This window comes from Ambystoma mexicanum, chromosome 4q (assembly GCF_040938575.1).
Source record: "Ambystoma mexicanum isolate Mex_15411 chromosome 4q, UKY_AmexF1_1, whole genome shotgun sequence".
Classification (NCBI taxonomy): domain Eukaryota; kingdom Metazoa; phylum Chordata; class Amphibia; order Caudata; family Ambystomatidae; genus Ambystoma; species Ambystoma mexicanum.
In genome coordinates this window covers 1,069,414,759-1,069,434,830 of record NC_090928.1, presented here as the reverse complement: position 1 = coordinate 1,069,434,830, position 20,072 = coordinate 1,069,414,759, and the positions used below count along the sequence as shown (strand labels likewise).

At 45.3% G+C, this 20,072-nt stretch overlaps 1 protein-coding gene across 1 annotated transcript in view; it reads right to left on the bottom strand.

Annotated features, from left to right (window-relative positions):
• The window catches only part of LOC138468183 (calpain-2 catalytic subunit-like), a 341,453-nt gene that overhangs the window by 20,406 nt on the left and 300,975 nt on the right, over positions 1 to 20,072 (bottom strand). Inside the window, exon 19 of the mRNA XM_069608634.1 lies at positions 346 to 462. Within this exon, the coding sequence (XP_069464735.1) occupies positions 346 to 462 (117 nt within the window). The remainder of the gene's footprint in view (positions 1 to 345; positions 463 to 20,072) is intronic.

The window sequence follows — 20,072 nt, the reverse complement described above, 5'->3', positions numbered from 1 at the left end:
GCAATAGGAGCCTTAGTTACTAGTCACTTAGACACTTGCAATGCCCCGGCTGCAACACCTTGTCACATGTTGTACTATGCTTCCATCTACCCTCTCCTCTGCCGAGACCACAGTTCCGCAACTTTTTTCAGTACACTTCTACCCCTGCATGTTGAGGGCTCCACCATGTCACCGCCCCGGCACCTGCAAGATAAGGCTTTAACTGCCAGGCTATTATGCAAGTCTATGCAAAAAGGACAAGCATACTCGTCCTTGGCAATTAAGGTGTTTTAAATCAGGGGTATTGAAAAGTGACAGAGCAAGGAGCCCATCAAGGTCCACACAACAACAGAAAACACGACTTACTGAACATGCATTCCAGACGAATCAGGCATCGAACAAAATTATCAAAGTCGATGTTGAGCTCCTCATCTGCAAATCGAGCAATAACAAGCTGGTGCAGGGAGCGGTTTAATTTGAACCCTAAAAAGAAAAAACACACACATTATTGCAATAAGAGGGCCGGACAACATCGAACATCAGGCATGAAATTCAGACAGTACGCAAGAGATCTCAACACGACTTAAATTTGTTTCTTCCGCGTATGTTACAGGAAATACTGGCAAATGTTTGAGAGGCGAGTAATGGGTACAGGAGGTATGGACTGGTCTGTAGGTAACTCTGGAGATTTACCGGTAGGCCTCGGCGCCCTGGGCCTGTTTTGTGTGGTAACTTATTTTATTTTGAAATGTTTGAACGTTATTTCCAGGGCCCAGAGGTGTAGACAGGGTAGGGCCTAAGGGGGGGTAAGGCCCACCCAAAATCTGTAAATGCTCACTCAGCAGCGCTGTGTGGGCCTTTCCAGATGTTAACGTCACAGGGGATGAGGGGGGAACCCACTTGTTAGGCAACCGTGGCTACGGCACTGCCAGGGCCGCTTTTGGTTCCTAGTCCACCCCTGTACAGAGACATGCATTACTTTCATCGACAAACGAGGAATCTACAATCCCTGATAAGATTATACATTTGATATCAAAATGACAAAATGTGTACGAACAATATTCTAATTGGATTTAAACAAAATAAAAAAAGGTCACTTTTACATTGGAGTACCAAAAATGACCACTTAAAATCCATGTTTGTAATAACATGCCTTCACAACATGCCAACACACGCCATGCCTGCTTTACTCAGCGGTGAAAACAATTTGGTGCACTCATTTGAAACATAGGTCCCTCATGTTAGATGAAGCACAAACCCCCAATTGGTTATGGCAGTGATGGGTTCAGTGTGCACACGGAGCATGCGCCCTATTTTCCCTCTGCATCCAATGACCACAACCACAATGTAAGCACAGTAATGCCAACGCCGCCAAGGTTTTAGGATTGTATGTACTTTTCACATGGGTAACAGGAATTAGCTCATTAGGGGCAGTCTTGATGGGAACGGCCAATCAGGCGGCTCAGAATACATTACCAGAAACTAGCGCTGTAGTCTGGTTGGCAGCAAATAACGTGACATCATAGCTTCCTATGACCAAGCGACTGAAAGGCAGTGATATTACTGTATGAAAAATACAACCATTCAACATCTAATCTCTATGGCCTGTCGGCCTCTATAGATCAGAAAACGCACAAAAAAGGTGCCTACTCCACATAAAACAAAAAATAACTGAACATTGGGGAGGTCCCTTCCAGGCCTGTTTCTCTGAAACATGCCTTCTTCAGGAAGAGCAGGTATTTACTTTGTTATCCCTGAAATTTTTGCTTTGGGTATGAACTTGTGGCAACTGCCAGTAGGGGGCTAGGAGGCTGTCCCACTCACCCATCAGATCCAGATGAGCCCCTCAGCTCGCAAAGGTGTGTCACGCTATTCATTAGTTCCCCTTGAGGAGCCTTTCAGCCCCCAAATCCAGCCACCCCCAGCCTTACGCAAGAAGGACCCATGCTACCCCATCCTGCTCTTCCCACATTCTGTGTTCTGTTGTGGGGTGTTCAGTCTGGTCTCGCGAGCATTATCAACCACAGCCCGAGCCGGGCAGGAAGAGACATGGCCAGGTTAGGCGAGGTACCACTTTCCCTTTTTATGCTTGAACTGGCCAATGTCCTGCATCAAAGTACTCCTCGATTTTTGCAGACAAACTGAAGCACAGCTTTAGGCCAGAGCAGAAATGAACCACCCAACCCTTGGCCAAGTGACTGTACCCCGCCAAGCAGAGAGTACTCCCCTGGCCACTCCTCTTCACTACAGGTGACGAAATACATCAGACAATAAGTGCGACCAATCAACACAAGGGCAGCCCCCAACCCCCTCCCCCCCACTATGCACAAGGCGGCCAAACCCTTTTAAGTGGTCACAAGGCAAGACGTGGTGCTACACACAACACCCAAAAGAAATTAAAGCTATTCTCGTCTCCATAGGCAGATCATTGTATTTGCGCATACTCGAGGTGTCAAAACCTGGACAGCACTGGGGCTCGTAAGACCCTTGGCCTTGTGAAAAGCAGTTACTACGTGAAAGGGACTACACACCCAGAAGACGAAACATAATGTGCAACACCCACACTGCATAAATAGCCTAAACAAACTAGGTAAATAAAAGTGCTCGTTATAAAATAGAAACGCGTGGCGGTGGCCATATTGGTTAGTGAACTACGTAGTTTTAGCCGAGCTTCCAGAAGCAAAGTACACTGAAATGTGGCCTTACGCTGAGTGGCGGACAGAGTGCAATAACAGATGGGTCAGTGACTGCAACACAGATTTAGTTTGGTCTGTCTGACCCCTGCAAGACATATGGGCATCCACATATTACTCTAACCGTTTTGGTGCCCAATTGTTTCTGAAGTTCAGGTCTATGTTATTGTGACAATGAGAATAATCAAATAGTTCAGACAAAAGTACCTGTGTGTCTTGCAGGTAGTATAGACCTGACACGTAGAGGTTATTCTTTTAACACAAACAAGAGTTTCCGGGGCAGCTCGATTGGTCTATAAATCAATTATACAGAGATACAAGTATACAGAGATTACACTCCACACCCGTTTGTTTAAGAAGCAATTGAAAATCCCCCTCTTTCAAAGTATATTTGATCATTTAATAGGCCTTTTTAAAACATTTTTTTTAATGTTTATTGGTTTGAAAAGAAAAAATAAGTAAACCTTATCACAGAAAAGTATTACAAATTTAAAATTAACCATTTACATTTCTTATTGCCTACTTACCCTTTCCATCAATTTCTTAGTTCACTTCAATTCAGTATCAGTATAATTAAATGTACATATTCTTATCGACTCGTCAAGTCTTTTCTGCGACCAAATTCATTCAACTCCTCTATGCAGAAAATAGAGCGTTTGCCCGTTATAACTCTGTCCCACCAATCTTGATCTAAATCAAGGCAGTCAATTGCTGAGTTTTTTGGAGATACTTAGTTCGTAAGTGTCTTAGTTTAGGGCATGTCAGTCATCACCCAATGGGTTAGAGATTTCACAGATTCAACATCCTCACAAAAACGACATCTTGCATCTTCCTGGGTTATCAGCTTTCTTTCCAATGCAATTTCATTACGGGGCAAGATGTTCAGTCCCACACGAATCAGCAGATCTCGATAGATAGAAGAAGGGCATTTATTCAAGTAGTTAGGAAGGCTGTTAAGACCGCTTTTCTCTAATTCTTTTACTGGTCTCAGACGATCACCGTTTCTTTTGTCAACTGTCTTAATCCAATCGTATTCAATTATTTTCTTCTTGATTTTCATAGGATTACTAATTAGCTCTTCCTCGCTTAAATGCAACTCATGCATTATATGTGACATTTTGGCATGCCAGTTTTGGAATGTTTTATCTTTCCCTTGTTTAACTTGAATATTTAGAGGTGATTTTTTTCATGGAACAATGATTTTCTATATAATGCAATGGACTTCCACAGTACCATCCTTTCTAGTGATTGGATTTTTAGTTCTTCACAGATTACTGCCATTTTCAGTAATAAGCCTTTAATGAATTACTTGCATTTATTTCAACTCCTATAGTGCTTGAATGCTTTAGGGCCTTCAGCACTTAGGTATTAAAAAAACAATCCTACAGTGGTAAACACATAGCACTAAACCCAATATCAAAAAATGGCATCACTCAATGTTCCCTACTGAAAACCTCACTGGGAACTTAGATGACATCACAGTACCCATGATTTCGATGAGAAGCAATGCTCACCGGTGACACCCCTTACATCAGATAAGCAGAACACAGTACATAGAGATTATGCCCCATCTGCAAACTGCACGGTCTCAATAGTGGGGCTCAGATTATGGCACCACGGCGAAGTCCACATTATGCAGGGTACACTCCCTACAGGCTATACAATGTAGAAGTGTCCATCTGCAGGCCCTATGAGTGGAAAAGAAAACATTGGACTACCACCCAAGGGAGTAATCTCCATCAGAGCCCAAGGATGTCATTTCACCAAAATGCCAGGGGTGGCAGAAGTGACATCACACAACCCTTGACCTATGATGACCTCACAGGAAGTGATGTAATTTGACCCCACCCTCCAAGTGACATCACAGGAAGTGATGGCACACAACCTTCAGATGTGTCTAACACCTGTGTTTCCACCCAGAACATTCAAACACACACTATCACATGTCTTCTCATTCACCCCCTACCCTAGCACTTACACCCATCTTACACACACTTGACACATGCAAAATACACACATTAAAAAAAAAAAAAAAAAGCCTTAGCTTTTTTCCAGCCTCAGTCTGTCGCTCCAGGTTACCCTCTGCTCCTCCGTGCTGCTCACAAACAGGAACCAGGAAGCTGGGAGAGCTTCCTGTATATGAGCCACGAGGAAGCCAGAGAAGGGGTTGGAGCTGAACTTGGCATGTGACACGTGCCACATGGTCAGCTCACCCCACTGAGCGCTTCCTTCTCGTGCTGCAAGACCTGGACCCGGCCTTCACCCTGATGGGTGAGGACTGAGACAGCCCCTCCCCACCCCCCAGCACCTGGTGTGGCGGGGCCCTCACTACTCCAGTGCCCAGGAGCTTCCAAGTAAAAAAAAAACAAAAAACAAAAAAGTACAGGGGTAGCAAGAGAGACCCCCAAATGCCAGCCCTGTCAGAGCCCTGTGCATGGGAGAAAATACCAATAAGATTCTGGACAAGGGATTCAGGGCCCACCCGACTATGGCGGCCTAACAAAATGGTCAGCAGGATAACGTAACTTGGCAGACGAAATGAGCAAATGTGATGGGAAGAACATCTTGCACAATATGTTGTTGTGCAAGAAATCCCAAACATTTGTGGCAAGTAGAAAATACCTCTCTAAATCCTGCGACAATTACGAAAGGCAGGGGGAGAGGAACTGTTAGACTGGATTTCTAAACTCTGGCTTGGTGGACAGATGTTTAGAAGACAACCCTAATTGTAGTGAAAAGGGAAACTCTGGGAGCTGTAGCCAAACCAATCAAGGTAGCATGGAGAGGTGTCAAGGTCAAGTCTCAGGAGAAAGTGAGTGGGGTCACAGGTCCACAATGAGCCCACACAGTGAGCAATCAAGGATTACACTTAGTTAGATAGTTATAAAAGTACTATATTTATATATTTATTTATGGCCAAGACACTATGAAAAGGTAATATCACACAACACTAATAGTAAAATGCATATATACAATAACAGCGAGTTAGTTCAAAAAATCAATTAACCCCCCTGCCCCCGCCGCCCACCCGATGCCTGAAAGGGAAGGTAAGTAATTAGATATACACTAACAGTCCACAGGAATAACAACCCTAACTTGAAAAGTCCAACCCTAAGTTGTATGGGGTCTTGTGCCCAAAAGTTCAAAGCTTCCAAAGAGAATTCACTGTGGTTCCGGTCATAGAAGCCCAGCAGCTGCAGGTGCAAAACAAAAGTGTAAAAAGAGTTCCAGTTGGGTACAGGAGCTGTATGCAACCTCTTCTCGTGGAACAATGCAGCAGGTACCAGTGCAGGACTCTTCAGGATCCTCGACTACATGCGGGAAAGCCAGTTTCAGCAATGGTCAGCAATGCACAGCGACAGCAGGCATGTCACGGAGGTGGAAAGCCCAGCTCCGGACCCTTGGATGCTGGGACACTGAAGTTACACAGGAAAGCCACTTACAGGACAGGCTGAAGAACCCAGAAGTTCTGAGTCAATATGCAGAATAGCAATGCTTCTCCCACGGTATCCCAAATTGGATTTAGCCAGTCCACTGGAATGCTTCAGAAGACGCAAAGCACCAAGGAGATGTTGAGAATGGGTTTCCCACTACTTCGAGGGGTCGAAGCACTGACTAGGGTCTTCTAAGATCAGTAGCCAGGCAGGGCTCCACCAGGACTGCAGCAAAAGTTGGTTGTCAGGGTTTCTCAGGATCGCTCCACGGGTCTTCCGAAGTCTTCATGGCTATGTAGGATCATTCAGATCGCTTAGGAATAGCTGCAGGACTCCTCCTCTTATCCAAAAACTCAGGTGAGCACAGAAACTCAACCCAACCAATGGAAGACCTGTCCCTCACACACACCACAATAGTGGTCCAATCAGGGACCACTGTTGGTGAAACTCATGTATACACTCCAGACATACAGAAACAAATGTGTTGATTCCTACCTTGCAACTTACATGGCCTGCACTGGCACGCGAAAAGCACTGCTTTCCCAGGCCAATGCCAGACAATAAAAGGACATTTGTAACCTGGCAAGGCAGGAAGAAGGCTAACAAACATAATGGCCAAAAGAAAATGCAAAAACATTGTGGCACGGCCATGTTGGGACACTAGCCACAGTTAGTAGCCAAAAGCGGTAAACGCAAGTGAGCCAAAATAAAATACAGTAAAAATAGTGAAAAAGTAACTTCTGCCACCAGCTTGTCTTTAGGCACATTTTAAAGTAACCAAACAATCCTCTGTGTGTAGTCTAGGGTGGTACAAAAGTGATCCTCATTGCACTGCATTGGAAGATGCTGTGTGCAATTGTAAATGTTATCCAAAATAGGTAAGACAAAAGATTAATGCAAACGGTTTTCTAGTATTGACAGTTTGAAGGACTGGTCAGTTTCCCCATAACAGGTGAGCAAAAGACCAGTGGAGTGAAGCCGAATGCTTCACTGCAAAAAGTCAGAATATGGTGTAAAAACAAAAGCAAAAGGTTTGGGGGTCCATAGAATATGGATGGAAAGTGCTAAACGAGAAAATCTTCCCAACATATACATACCAATGTTTGGAGCCTCTTGGGTCATGAAACCCCTCCTATTTTGCCTAGTTTTCTACAGGCCGCAAGACACGATCCTGTAATCCACAGCTGCACCAGTACAATATTACACCTCTGGTGATACACTGGTGAATGTGAGGGTTGTTCAAGCTAGAAGTAGTGTTCATTGGCACAGGTAGTGTCCTGTAGAGGAGCACCTCTCCATGGCTCTTTGACAGAACGGTAAATATGGTATTTAGGGCCAATACCCCTCTCTCCTGGCCAACATTGTAAAAATTAGGAGTATTGTCTATTGGGGGCAGCAAATCTGCTCTTATTCAAGGCAAATACATTTAAAATAGTAAACACTGGACACACTTATTAAGGGCAACATAGAACATGAAGGTATGCTTACATTACTCACAAGATAACTATGACAATATAGATTTCTGTTGTAGAATATAGCTTAACAAAAGATAGCCATTGTATTACTGATAGCTACAGGCCTCAAAGCTCCATGGGGATTTAAGAGTGCTGAGCAGATATGTGATTTTCAGTGGTGTGACTCATAAAACGAAACTGGCTTACAGTCAGAAAAGATAAGATAGCATAAAAACCAATAGAAAAACTGTTTATTTATGTCTTGAACACAGTGTACTAAAATGTCTGAACACATAATTTCTGGTAACTTGCTTTTGTCCAGCTTTAAGGTTGCAACATATGTCGAGGATTCCGAAAATTTGGGTAACTACCTAGTCATGCTTTATTTATTTATTTTTTCAAATTGTAAAGCGCACAAGCAGCCCAGAGGCATCGAGGCGCTGTTGCAAGAAAGTGTCAGTATGATGTGCATAAGAAGTCATGTGTTTCAGGAAGTGTTTATGTCCAATAGAAATCAAGTGATATTTGTTCTAATTAAAACGGGCAATTAAAGTTGACTAAATAAGGTTGATATTAGCATATTGTGCTATGATGTATTCTCTATAAAAGTGGATTTAACAAAATTGGCAGGTTTCGAGTCCTTGCCTTGCTAACTGATCAACTGTGGCTCCCAGATGGCTGAGAATAGATCCTTTGCTGTTTGCACAATCCTCTCTCTTAAGGGGCTTTTATTGATTTAGGACTAGGGAAGTGCCTCCTTAACGGTCCTGCCAGATTTCTTGTACTGGGGCTGCTGATGTGGCCCTCCATATGCAGCCACCCTGGCGCCCCATGTTGCTGTGGTGTGGGTGCATGACAGACTCCTCTTTTTAGGGTTGCTTATAGAATGGTCTTAATTTCAGGTTACGATTAAGCAAAAGGAGGTTTTGTAAAACCAACAGAATCCTAGTCATTAAACCCTTCCCAATCAACTAACCTGCCCCGCCCTCCAGTCCAGCTCTCTTTATACATTGAGACACTTAACCCCAAAACCCACTCAAAAAGCCTTCAAGGACATTGATCTTGCCTCCCACTTCAACAAAGATTCCCAGTGCCTGTAGGTACTAATCCATCCTCAATGCCTATGTTCATAAGGTGTCACATGATGTTGTGTGTTGCTGCTTTCCTCTTCCATGGGACACCCTTTCTTTTTACTTTGTTTTGACTCCTGTCCCGACTTTTTGGAGACAAGTAAAGCCTTCTGCTTTGCTTCCCAAGTTATTTTGCTCATTATTATGGGGAAACTGATCAGTCCATACGACTGTCAGTACTGAGAGACTATGCCCCCGATTCATGGATTATTTGCAGCAAAAAAAAAAAACGGGATTTGTGCGCCATTCTGCCCGCAAATCCCGGTTTAACTAATGGGGATTTGTGGGCAGAATGTCGCACAAATAATCCATAAATCAGGCTTTATGTCTCTCAGTGAATTTCTTGTCTGTTTCCAATTGCACACATTAATGTGAAGTGTGGTTACAATACTTTGTATCCTTATACATCTGTTTGTAGTGGCTTTTTGGGTTATTTTCCAATGTGCCTAGGATGACCTTGTGGTAGCAGATATTTTTCTACTGCGTTTTGTACTTTTTGCTTATTCTGCAAATGGTTCATTAGCCTTCTTTCGTCCTTTCAGGTCCAGAATTGCCATATATGGAAAGCCCTTTCCCAGGGCTCAAACTTTACAGATGCAGTTTGAGTGTGAGTTCAGATGTGGGGGCTAGAACCATCTGGTCCCAGTACATATTTTGATTCCTGAATGTCTGTTGCTCGGTGATTCGACCCATGGGCTGGTGGAAACAACCAGCCTCGACAACTGCTTGAGGATCCATGCCATTTGAGACTTCAGAACTGGTGGACTGACCAACTCTCCCCTGGGCTACCCTGCTGGCTGTTGCTGTTCCAAGTGCATCCTTAGAATTTGGAGGATATTCAGCTTGTACTACAAGATGCCTGCTCCTGCATGGTCAGCCTCCTTGCATTAATGCAAGCCATGCAGGACTTGCTCCTTTGTTTATCCTTTGAAGACTACCTGTCTCCACCTGACCGTGGTGACTACCATTGCAATCCATCTTTTTCACATCCTAGAGGTGTCCCAAGTTCACCTGCTCCATAGAAGTAATCCACCAAAAATTAAATCCTGCGCCCGAAATGGACCTCTGCCCCTGTGACCCTGGGGCCTTCTTTGACTAGACTGATGGATTCCGGAACTTCAGTAGTGGTCTATGGAGAAATCCGAGTCAGGGAGGCAAGTTAGCATGCCCATTCCTTTCCCCCAGTTTCCCATAGGGTTACATGGATGTAAAGTCCTGTCCCTAAACTACTGTGTTCTGACTTTGGTCAGTGGAGGTCTGGTCAAGGATCCCTTCGTAGGCCTATCGTAGTAATCAGGATTTAGTTAGTTTACTTAGATGGGTTTTACTTACCTTTTTGACTTTTGTATCATAACCACTGGCTTTGTTCAAATTTCTTAGTAAAATCTACCTGAAAAGTATAACTTTAGAGCACAAGGACCCAAAACATCTTCAGCCTGGACTTACTTTAGAATACCCATAAAAAGGTTTCCTTAACACTTAGTATCTTTTACCAAATGTCATGCATCTGTGTACTTGCCTGTGTTGCAGTGATTATTGAATCAAATGATTTCAAATTTTTTCTAGTGGTGAAAGGTGTATATGTCAATAGTAAGTGCGTGACAATATTTAGCCCGACGTTTTACTACCTTAGTGTGTATTTCCTAATCATTGAATATTTTTGTACTCATCTGTCTAACTAAAATTATTGCTGCTGTTCTGTGTGGATTAATTGTAGCCCTAGACCACTCTTGCAGCCCTCCTAAAACTAAGCATGGCCGTTCTACCTGCTTACCTTTATTAGGTTTGGCTAGTACTCTGCGTTTCCCTGTTCACTATAATAGGTTGACCTCCCAAAAGTCACCCTCATGGTTGATTTTGGAAATCCATCTGAACAGTGTGCTGCCTCTGGTATGGCCATTCACACATACTTCCGGTTACATCCTCTCTAAGAAAGGGGCGGAGGGTCTCCACCCCATGATGCTTTCCAGCAAGGAGGAGAAATATACAGGTAGGCTAAAGACCGTGCTCAGAAATTCGGCCGCACGTGGATGCACAGTCCAAATTATAGCATCCTGCAATACATGGACCCAATAGGGGCATAGACACACCCCAACTAAAGTCCACTAAAAACCTCAAAGAAAAATACATGCTAGAGTAGGAGGTATGAGGATGACATCATGATAGGGCAGAATCTTCTTAATTTTTTACTAATAATCTGCAAAGCAAAAGCCTCGATCCTGCCTCCCCGATGAAATGTTTCCCCCAATCCATTATGTTTTCATTGACTGGGGGCTGTGCACTTCCCAGCTTCTGGAACAAAGAAGCTGTACTGTAACTTGGAGTATGGCATCTTACTATAAATGTCCTCTCCAGTGCCCATTCCATACCACTGCCGATATCACCGAGCAGCTACTGACTTGGCTGCGGGTTACAAATGGTGATTTGAATGGGCGATTAAAATCGAGCTGCGAGACTTGGCTTCTAACATGCAGGGAAGGCACAATTTGGCAGACATTGGCACCCTTTAGTATGTTGCCTGACCCAGTGAATGTAACTCGCAATACATCAGTCCTGCTTCATGTCAGAGGAAAATTCCTCTATACACCTAATTTGTTGATATGCCTATTTTGTGACCAATTCAATTCTTCCACTTTCTTCACAGCAACCTGGGGTGAAAATGCTTACGCTCTAAATAAATATTTTCAATTCAATATCTTAGACTGGACACAGAAGGCCCATCAAATTACATGGATTTAGATATTTTTCTGGATGCTTTAACTACCCATACTGTGTTGATCTTTATGAAACATGTGTCCTGTATACCATGTTACATAGTTTCACCAGTGCTCAAGAAGAATGCCAAGACTGTATGCAAGAGTTCACCATCTTCATAAGGGAATCGTTACAAGAAATGGGAGCGTCTCAAACAGACTTCCGGATGGTTCTTCTCTTCAGTGAGGCTGTGTCCTTTCTCACCAGAAACCTCCCCTTGCCAAATGACTCATCCATGGGATACTGTTCTTCAGGACTTACCATCCTCAGAAGCAAGCATAACTGTGCGTATTGTTCAAAAGCGGCTGTCTCACCCATTTTCCGCATTACATGCTTTAAGGTAAACTGAACCTTTCTTGATCTGAACTAGATGCAGGCATTTCTGGGTCTTGTGCCCCAAATACTTCCCCCTTTTCAAGTCTTGTGAGCAGGTGATGACAGAGAGGGTTAACTGGGGTCTGCCTGGGCTTCTTCCTGGTTTCTCTTTCCTCACATCTCTGAACTTACTGGAATCCTCCTCCCACCATCTGGTCCTTTGTAGGGCCAGCTGGCTATGCCCCCCTGCTCTTGGTATTAGCTCTCCTCCTGGTTCCTGTGCTCAACCTCTGAAGCTTTCCCATCTCCTCCTGATGTCACTCTTCCAGCCACAGTGGTCCCACAGTTATTACCATGTGTCTGGTCACCTTCTACTGGTCTGTCTTCTTCCATTTCCAACAACCACTGCCTTAATGCCAGAAAGACAGATTCTACTCATCGGCACACCCACTCCCTCCTTCCCTGCAGCTCTCTGGCCGGCCTCTCTTGGCCCTCCTCCCACTCCCACCTGCAAGGCTAAAAACCTTGGGGTCATCTTCGACTCTGCACTCTCCTTCTCCCCTCACATCTCTAACGTCTCTAAGAATTCACACTACCAGCTGCACCTCCTTAGAGGTATTCTCCCTTTCCTCTCCTTCCCCCAGAAGCTCTCTGTCTCCAGAGCCCTGGTCCTCTCTAAACTGGACTACTGTAACAGCCTCTATCTAAATCTCCCTGCCTCCACTCTCCACCCCCTGCAACTTATCCAGAACAGGACTGCGAGACTTGTCCTTGGCCTCAAGCCCAGGGATTGTATCTCTCCAGGACCGAAATCTCTGCACTGGCTCCCAGTGGCTGCGAGGATTAAGTTCAAAACCCTCTGCATTGTACACAAGGGCTTCTGGGGTCTGGGACAGCAATACCTTCAACTCTCTCTTCCTAAATATCTTCCTTCTCGAGCTCTTCGCTCATCTGCCTCCAACTCCCTTCAGGGTCAGTCGCTTCTCCATGCAATGAGTTGGTGGCAGATCACTCTCTTCGGCAGGGGCCTCTCTCTGGAACAGCCTTCCTGCCTCCCTGAAACTTGAGGAGAACCATCTCCGGTTCCGGAAACACCTCAAAACCTTCCTCTTTGCTTCTGCTTTCTCTCCTCCCCTCCCTTGCTGAATTCCTGACTGAAATTGCACTGGTTACCTGGCCACCCTCTTCCCATCTTTGGCCCCGGCCCCATCAATCGCCCACATGCACTGCCTCCCTGGCAACCCCTGCACTCAGGGACTGTTTTTCTGTATCCCTTCAGTCCCCCTACCAGCACAAATGTCTGCACTTCCTTGCAATTGCCACTAACTGGCTGTTTATTTGTCTTTTTTAATCTTATTTATTCCACTTTCCCATGTAGTGCACTTTCCCCTCTCCCTTCCCCCGTGCACTTTTCCTTTCCCCCGTTCCCATGCACTTGCGCGATCTGAATGACACCTGGCCTAGTAGGATCGTTGTCTGTCCTCCCTTGTCCCCCCCCCCCTTGCCTCGTCGCGCCATGAAACACTTGTGTATAGGCACGTTATAAATGCCATATCATCTCTCTTTCGCAACTATGTCTCCCTCTGACACTACCTCCTCAGTGTCACCTACCCTCCCTGATGTTGCCACCTTTTTTCCTTTGGGTGTTACCCCTGCCTCCTGCGTCCTTGTTTTCATCACCCTTCCTGTTTGGGAACACACTGATTAGATTAGAAATTACTAAATTACATTGAGCGTGTGTGGAGATATTGTATCCCTGGTAAGATAATTCCTTGCTTGGAAACTATGCTCGTCACGCTGATCTGGTATTTGCACTTTTGGGGATACAATGTTGCCATTTTATAACTTTGTAGAGTTCATCATGGTCCGGGGAGCGTGGCAAACTGGTTCTTTTGAGGTGTCGAGTGACACTCCGATTATCAAAACACTTAAATGTGATAGAATGAGAACACTCACTACTACTGTCGAGTAAGGAGAAACCATTCCTCTAATAGGGCAAGCTTTCTTTTATTGGGCTGGAAGATTGGGTCTGCTCAGGTAGAGCTTTAGGCTCAGTTAGTATGTGTATACTGACACATACTGACTGCTGTGTCAGTATTGCCCTGAAAGCTTGCAGAAGGGGATGGGCAGGATCACAATGCTTCCAGCAACATAGTGCCGTATAACTCATGGGTCAATTTCTTGAGAAGAATCCTAGCATTTCAAAAAAGATAGTCAAACAAAACCCATTCAACCACAGTCAGTAAAGCAAATTCATATTAGCAGGCCTATGTGTTCTATTCATTTGTTTTACTCAACTACTGTTTAAGGTCTGTGGGTTAATGAGGATTATAGTATTGGCCCAGGTGTATGAGAGGCTGCCAACTTGGTAGATTTGTGCATATAGTGGTAATGACTCAGAGGTTGCCAATTCTGGGCCTCTAGGGATCAAGTGAACTCCAGGGGACCCAGTGATATTAGCCAGGTGGGGTCAATGTAATCCTTATTATGGGTTCCAGCATAGGAAAGGACCTCACTTCCTATATTACACTAGTATCCTTTCCTGCACGGAGTAAGTAATCTTTTGGCTCATTAGTAGTGTGCACATGTGGGTCCACCAGTCATCATGATAGGGGGTTTCTAGATGACTTCTGGGATGCGGCAATTGGGACATTCATGATATGATGTGATAATTTATTTGTATCGGGCTCGTACACAAGTGTTTCATTTGCTACTAGATGCATACTCCTCAGTGCTGGTTGGCGGGATAGGTGTTTCAGAACCTGTTCTTTCTTGAATACCCCTAGAAGACATGGGGCAGGTTCCACCAGCATGGCAGAATTGGTAATTTGATTTAGAATGTGGACCACCTCTGTTCAGTACCTGGTTAGCCGGGGCAAGGCCACAAGAAATGCATGTAGGTGCCTTCTCCCCTGCATCCCTGCCAGCAGCAGCTCTATCTGGAGAAAGATACCTGGCTAGGCATTTAAACCCTCTTTCAGCATATTGCAGACGCAGAGATTCCCCCAGATGTTACCACATTCACTCTTAAAGTATGCCATACCTACCTATGCCAGGTATTGGTGTATGAGGGCAAGCTATCCTTCACTTTGGCATTTAAACATGTGTAGAACCATGAGACCAGCTTAGAGTGGTCACCTGAAGAAAATATTATTTATTCAAAGGGAGTTAGCATTCTAAGAGCTCTGCCGCCTTGTTATGCGTTTGTAATTCCAAATGACGCAACTGAATCGCCGAAACGCTCATTTTCTTTCAGACCAAAAGTGAATTTGCATAAGTCGGAGGACCTCATCTGCCCATTCTCAAACATAGAAGAGATGAATTTGCACACGCCTAGTCTCCACTTCGGCAAAAGCTTTCCCGTCGTATGCTGGACCAAACACAGGGGTCTCATGGATTGGGGTGGCAGCAGAGGGAAAAGAGGATAGCCTCAGCCTGTTGGACAGGTTGGCCCATACCTGAAAGGCTGTTTTACTGGGTGGGCGGGAATTAGCGTGCCCAGGCATTTTATCTTTCCATGGCATATATCTAAGCAGTTTGCCTGCCATTGCTTCTTCTAGTTTCCAGCCTTTATTAGAGTGAAGGTGAATCCACTTGTGAAGTACTCATAACTGGGATGCTTGCAGTTTTCTTTTTATATTCGGGACTGCAAGACAACCTCTTTCCCTTGAACTGTGTAGCATTGTTCTTGAAATCCTATGAAAGGCCCTATGCCAGAAAAGTTAGAAATTTCGGTTGCAGTTTTTTCAGTCATTTGGGTGGGACTATAACTGGGAGAGCCTGAAACAAAGCAGCCTGGGCAAGTTATTCATTTTTATTGCGGTCACTCTGCCCATTAGCAAAATTGCATATATGGTCCATATTTTAAGATCAGCCTTGATTTCAGCCAACAGCCCAGGGTAGTTAGCTTGATATGGGGACGAGCACTGTGGTGAGAGACTTCTGCACAAGTACTTTTAAGTCTCCCTTGGCCCACCTGAAGGTCGCAAGCTCTTTGAGGCGCTCCAGCTTTGCATCCTCTATATTTAAATTCAAAGCTTTGCTTCTATCCAGATACATTTTGAATCATGAGGCTTTATGGAAGCCCTGTATAAGCAGAAATAGCACCGCGATGGAGGACGTATATAAGGGTGGTGAGAATGTTATTGTCCGTGAATGGCACAATCTTGTATTCATTATCCCCATAGGGGATCCCTTCGAACGAGTCATCAGCCTGATCCTAGAGGCCAGGGGCTTAACCACCATGGCAAACACTAGTGTACAGGCGCCTAGAAACATTTGTGTACAGGACCGTTATAAATGCCATATAATATCAAACAGCAGGGGTGAAAGGGGCATCCCTATCTGGTACCCCTGTTGAGTCTGAAGCCCCATAAAATATGTCAGCTGACTGAAACTCACTGTAGGTGCACAGTAAAGGGAGAAGACTCACCCCCCCCCCCCCCCCCCATCACTGCTCAAATAAATCCCTCTCACAGATAATATTTGCTCATTACTGCATGGAGGAAGGGCCATTCGACCCGGTCGAATGCCTTTTCTGCTGCAAAATCCAATATTATGGCCGACTTGACAGCTCTGCGATCAAAGTCTAGTAGCCCTACTACTTTACACACATTATCAGGTTCCTGCCTTCCAGCAATGAACCCAGATTGCTCGGGACCTACCAGGGTGGGATGTACCTTATCTAAACAGTTGGCAGCAATCTTGGTATAGATCTTTAGAAATCTGTGTTGAGATGCTATTGGGTGGTAGGAAGAGCAGAGAGTGGGGTCCCATCCTTCCTTATCAATTACTGAAATTCTAGCTTCCATTTACCAAATTCCAGTAATTTCACCTTTTCAGAGAACAAACTTTCCTTCTTTATCCCCAATTCCACAATCTGGCTGTTCCTAGCTTTCTTCTTAAGCCTTCACACCAGGATCTTGCCCACCTTGCACCCCCAACCTCAATACATGTTGTTTTGCCTGAAGCAGGGTGAACTCTGCCTTGGATGTTTCAAGCATATTCAGTTCAGTCCTAACTTTTTGTAGGCTTTATGTGAGCCTGTGGATCTGAATTTCTCTTCCAGTGCCCTCATCTCAGTCTATAGGAGTTATCTCATCTTGTTAAGATTTTCTGCTTTAGAAATGAGCAGGCCTCTTATGTATGCTTTGAAGGCGTCCTACCTGGTGCTCTCAGATTCCTCATTGGACTGGTTATTCACAGAAAAGTCACACATATATCACTCTCAATGTCCTTGTAGATGATTGAACCTCTCTGTATTAAATGACTCAGTTTTCCACAGTTTGGTTTCTTCTGGTGGGATGTTCAAAGTTGCTGGACAGGATGCATGGTCAGAGAATCCTATGATCCCAATATCTGTGCTCACCAATGCATGTAGAGAATTCTTACCTACACATATGTAATCTATCCAGGAGTATGTGGGGTGAATGTATAATCCTTTACATTGGGATGGGTGGGCCTCCAAGAGTTTTCCAAGACAGACACCGAGATTTGCTTCAAGCGGTCTTTGGAGGGCTGTTTAGCACTCTGATGGGAGCCTTTTGATACATCCCAGTTTCCATCAAGGGGAAGGTTGAAGTACCCCCCTAGGATAATAAGTCCAGTGGAGAAGGAGAGCAGTTCTCCAAGCACCCTACACAAGAACTCGTTTTGGCTAGAGTTAGGCCCTTAGACTGAGGCTATGGTCACCTGGGAACCATTTAACTGCCATACTACAAATAATCTCCCTTCCATATCCAATTTGATCTCCTTTAACTGGAAATGCACCCTATTACCTATCAGAATACCCACCCCCTGCTTCTTCTGTTTGTACGAGTAAAGAAATTGGTGCAGGAAATATTTAGAGTGGAGTCCATTGGGAGGGGGCTGTGGGAGGGAAATAGCCAGAGCTCAGCTCCTCTTGACAATTCACTGAGCTAACAATGGGCACTCCCACCAGGGGGACGTGCAAGGATCCACATATCGTGGCCTCTTGCAAAAATTGAAAAAAATGCATAATGGTTCGGGGCTTCACCACGATTGTAAACTGGAGCAAACAAACCCAACATTAAGAACATAGTAAGGGGAGTGAAAGTATAATCCCCAACTTCCCCTTCGGTTGGGACATTCACTATTCATTATTGTTTCAAGGCTCCTGGCCCATGGACCTCCCTCTCGGTCACCCCACTGTCAGGCTTCTCAGGCCAGGATTACATTTGTAGTGTTGCAAAAGCAATGGATGGTAATAGAGTCAGTCCGAGCTAGTGGATGGACCCGGATGTACTCTGGAAGGCCCAGCCAGAGAGCGGTCAGTGGCAATTTAAACTCCATGATTCTGGTTGCTTGGTTTTTGCTTGAAAAGGAAGGTCCATTTATGCTTCATATCACAAAAGACAGTGAACCCTTAGTGGTTAACCATAAATATCCTCACACATTCAACTTTTAATGGGTCACCAAAAGCAACGAGGCAGGGTAGAATGGCAGTTCAACACACTAGAAAGGGGCAGTACTGAATTCTAACTGTCCCCACAAGATTCCTCCCCCCTTCTGTTCCTAGGATGGGCCGGTGCGCCGCCCATCTATGAGATGGATAGAAAATGAAGATTGAATACTTCACCTGCTGTAGCTTCTCTGTGATAGGGAAGAGGCCTAACTCTTTCATAGGGTGAGGGCAGCCAGGTCCTGGTAGATGAGGAGGTTCTGGTTTTGATAAGTGATTTTTCCCAGCTCTCTGGAGGCAGTAAATATTTCCCTTGGTGGAGAAGGAATAGAATTTCATGATTATGTCCCAGGGCTGAGCCTTAGTCCATTTACATAGCGGCCCCACTCTGCATGTGGTTTAGTGTAATACCTTTTCTGGCAATGTCTGAGAAGTTATCCTGGAAAAAGTGATCTGGCCCTTCGGTGCACTCTCCAGCTCCTTGGATCCTCTAGTTTCCCTTCTCTGTCTGTTTTCAAGGTCCTCTATGGTGGCAACTAGAGTGTGCATATCTTGCTCAGCACCAGCAAGCTGGCCCTTGAAGCTAGATCATGTCCTCCTATAGTGACTGGAGCGATTCTTCTGCGTCGCCCTCTCTGGCATTAATCTGCTTCAAGTCTGCCACCGACTTCTAGAGGTCTTCTGCTTGAATTTCCTTCTTGATTGTAAGCCCAAGCTCATTCTTTAATGACCCGAGACAACCTAGCAAGTCTTTTAAGGTGAGTGCAGTGAGTTGTTGTGCACTTTCAACCCCAGCTGCATCAGCATGGGCCATTGAGGGCTCTTGTTAGCCTAACCCCCTTTCACTTTACGCATAGTAGGTTTATGGGACCAGAGTGAGGACAGTGTTTTAGCTCTTTCTGAAACATTGCGGGATGACATCCGACATGGGGCAGCTTCCCCCAGGTGTGCGCTTGGAAGATGAGGCACCTTAGCAGGAGGTTGTGGGTTATGAGCCAACGTGAGGAACCCACAAGTGCTGTCCAAGGATTTTCCTAGTTCGGTAGGAGGCACGCTGATATGACTTCGGCCATTTCTCTTATCCACACACTTTTTGCCTCAAAGACTGTAGCTTATTGATGCTCTTCATTGAGAGATGAGACCTGGCCCCGTAATGATGGCACCATAGATAGCAGAGAAGACCTCTGAAATAGCCCGTGGATAATCCCCCTCAGGGTCTGCAGAGGGATAATGGTGGGCCTCCACTATCTAACTGGGAGGTATAGCGGCTCACAGGGATTCAGCGGCACATCAATATCCAGCAGGGCTCCTTACTGTGCAGCAATTCCTATGCTCAGTGACCTTGAGGCTGACATGGCGTGGCCCGGCGTGGCTTATGGTGTTGATGCTGCTCATGAGGCTTCATGGAGTTCCCAGGCTCTGTCGCTGGCAGCAGCGTCTGTAAACTGTCTCTCATGGCCTCTAGTCCTGGTGGGGTATTGTAGCGGAGGGCGCACTGATCGGCCTTGTCTGGTGCCCGCGGGTAGCGTTCGCATGATGCACCCAGTGTGGACTGTATCCAGCTATGAAGCAGTAGCAGGAGGAGCCGGTCAGTGGTTCTCTGTCTGCGTCGGTACCTGCTCTATGCTCCGGTAGGGACTCCTTCAGCTTACATCTTCACCTCAAACCGCCAAAATGATCATGGTGGGCTGTGGAGCCCAGGGGAGCAGATGGGTTTCCTCCTTGGATGCTCATGGAGGCACCATGAGTGCGGAGTCATTTGGGTCGGACGGAGCTGCTGTTGATAGCACCCATTCCGGCCACCATTGGCCATGCCATGTTCAACATTTTTAGGAACTATCTGCATTACTGGGCTGGTGGAGTTCAGAAAGTCTTGTCCTCAGAGTGCTATC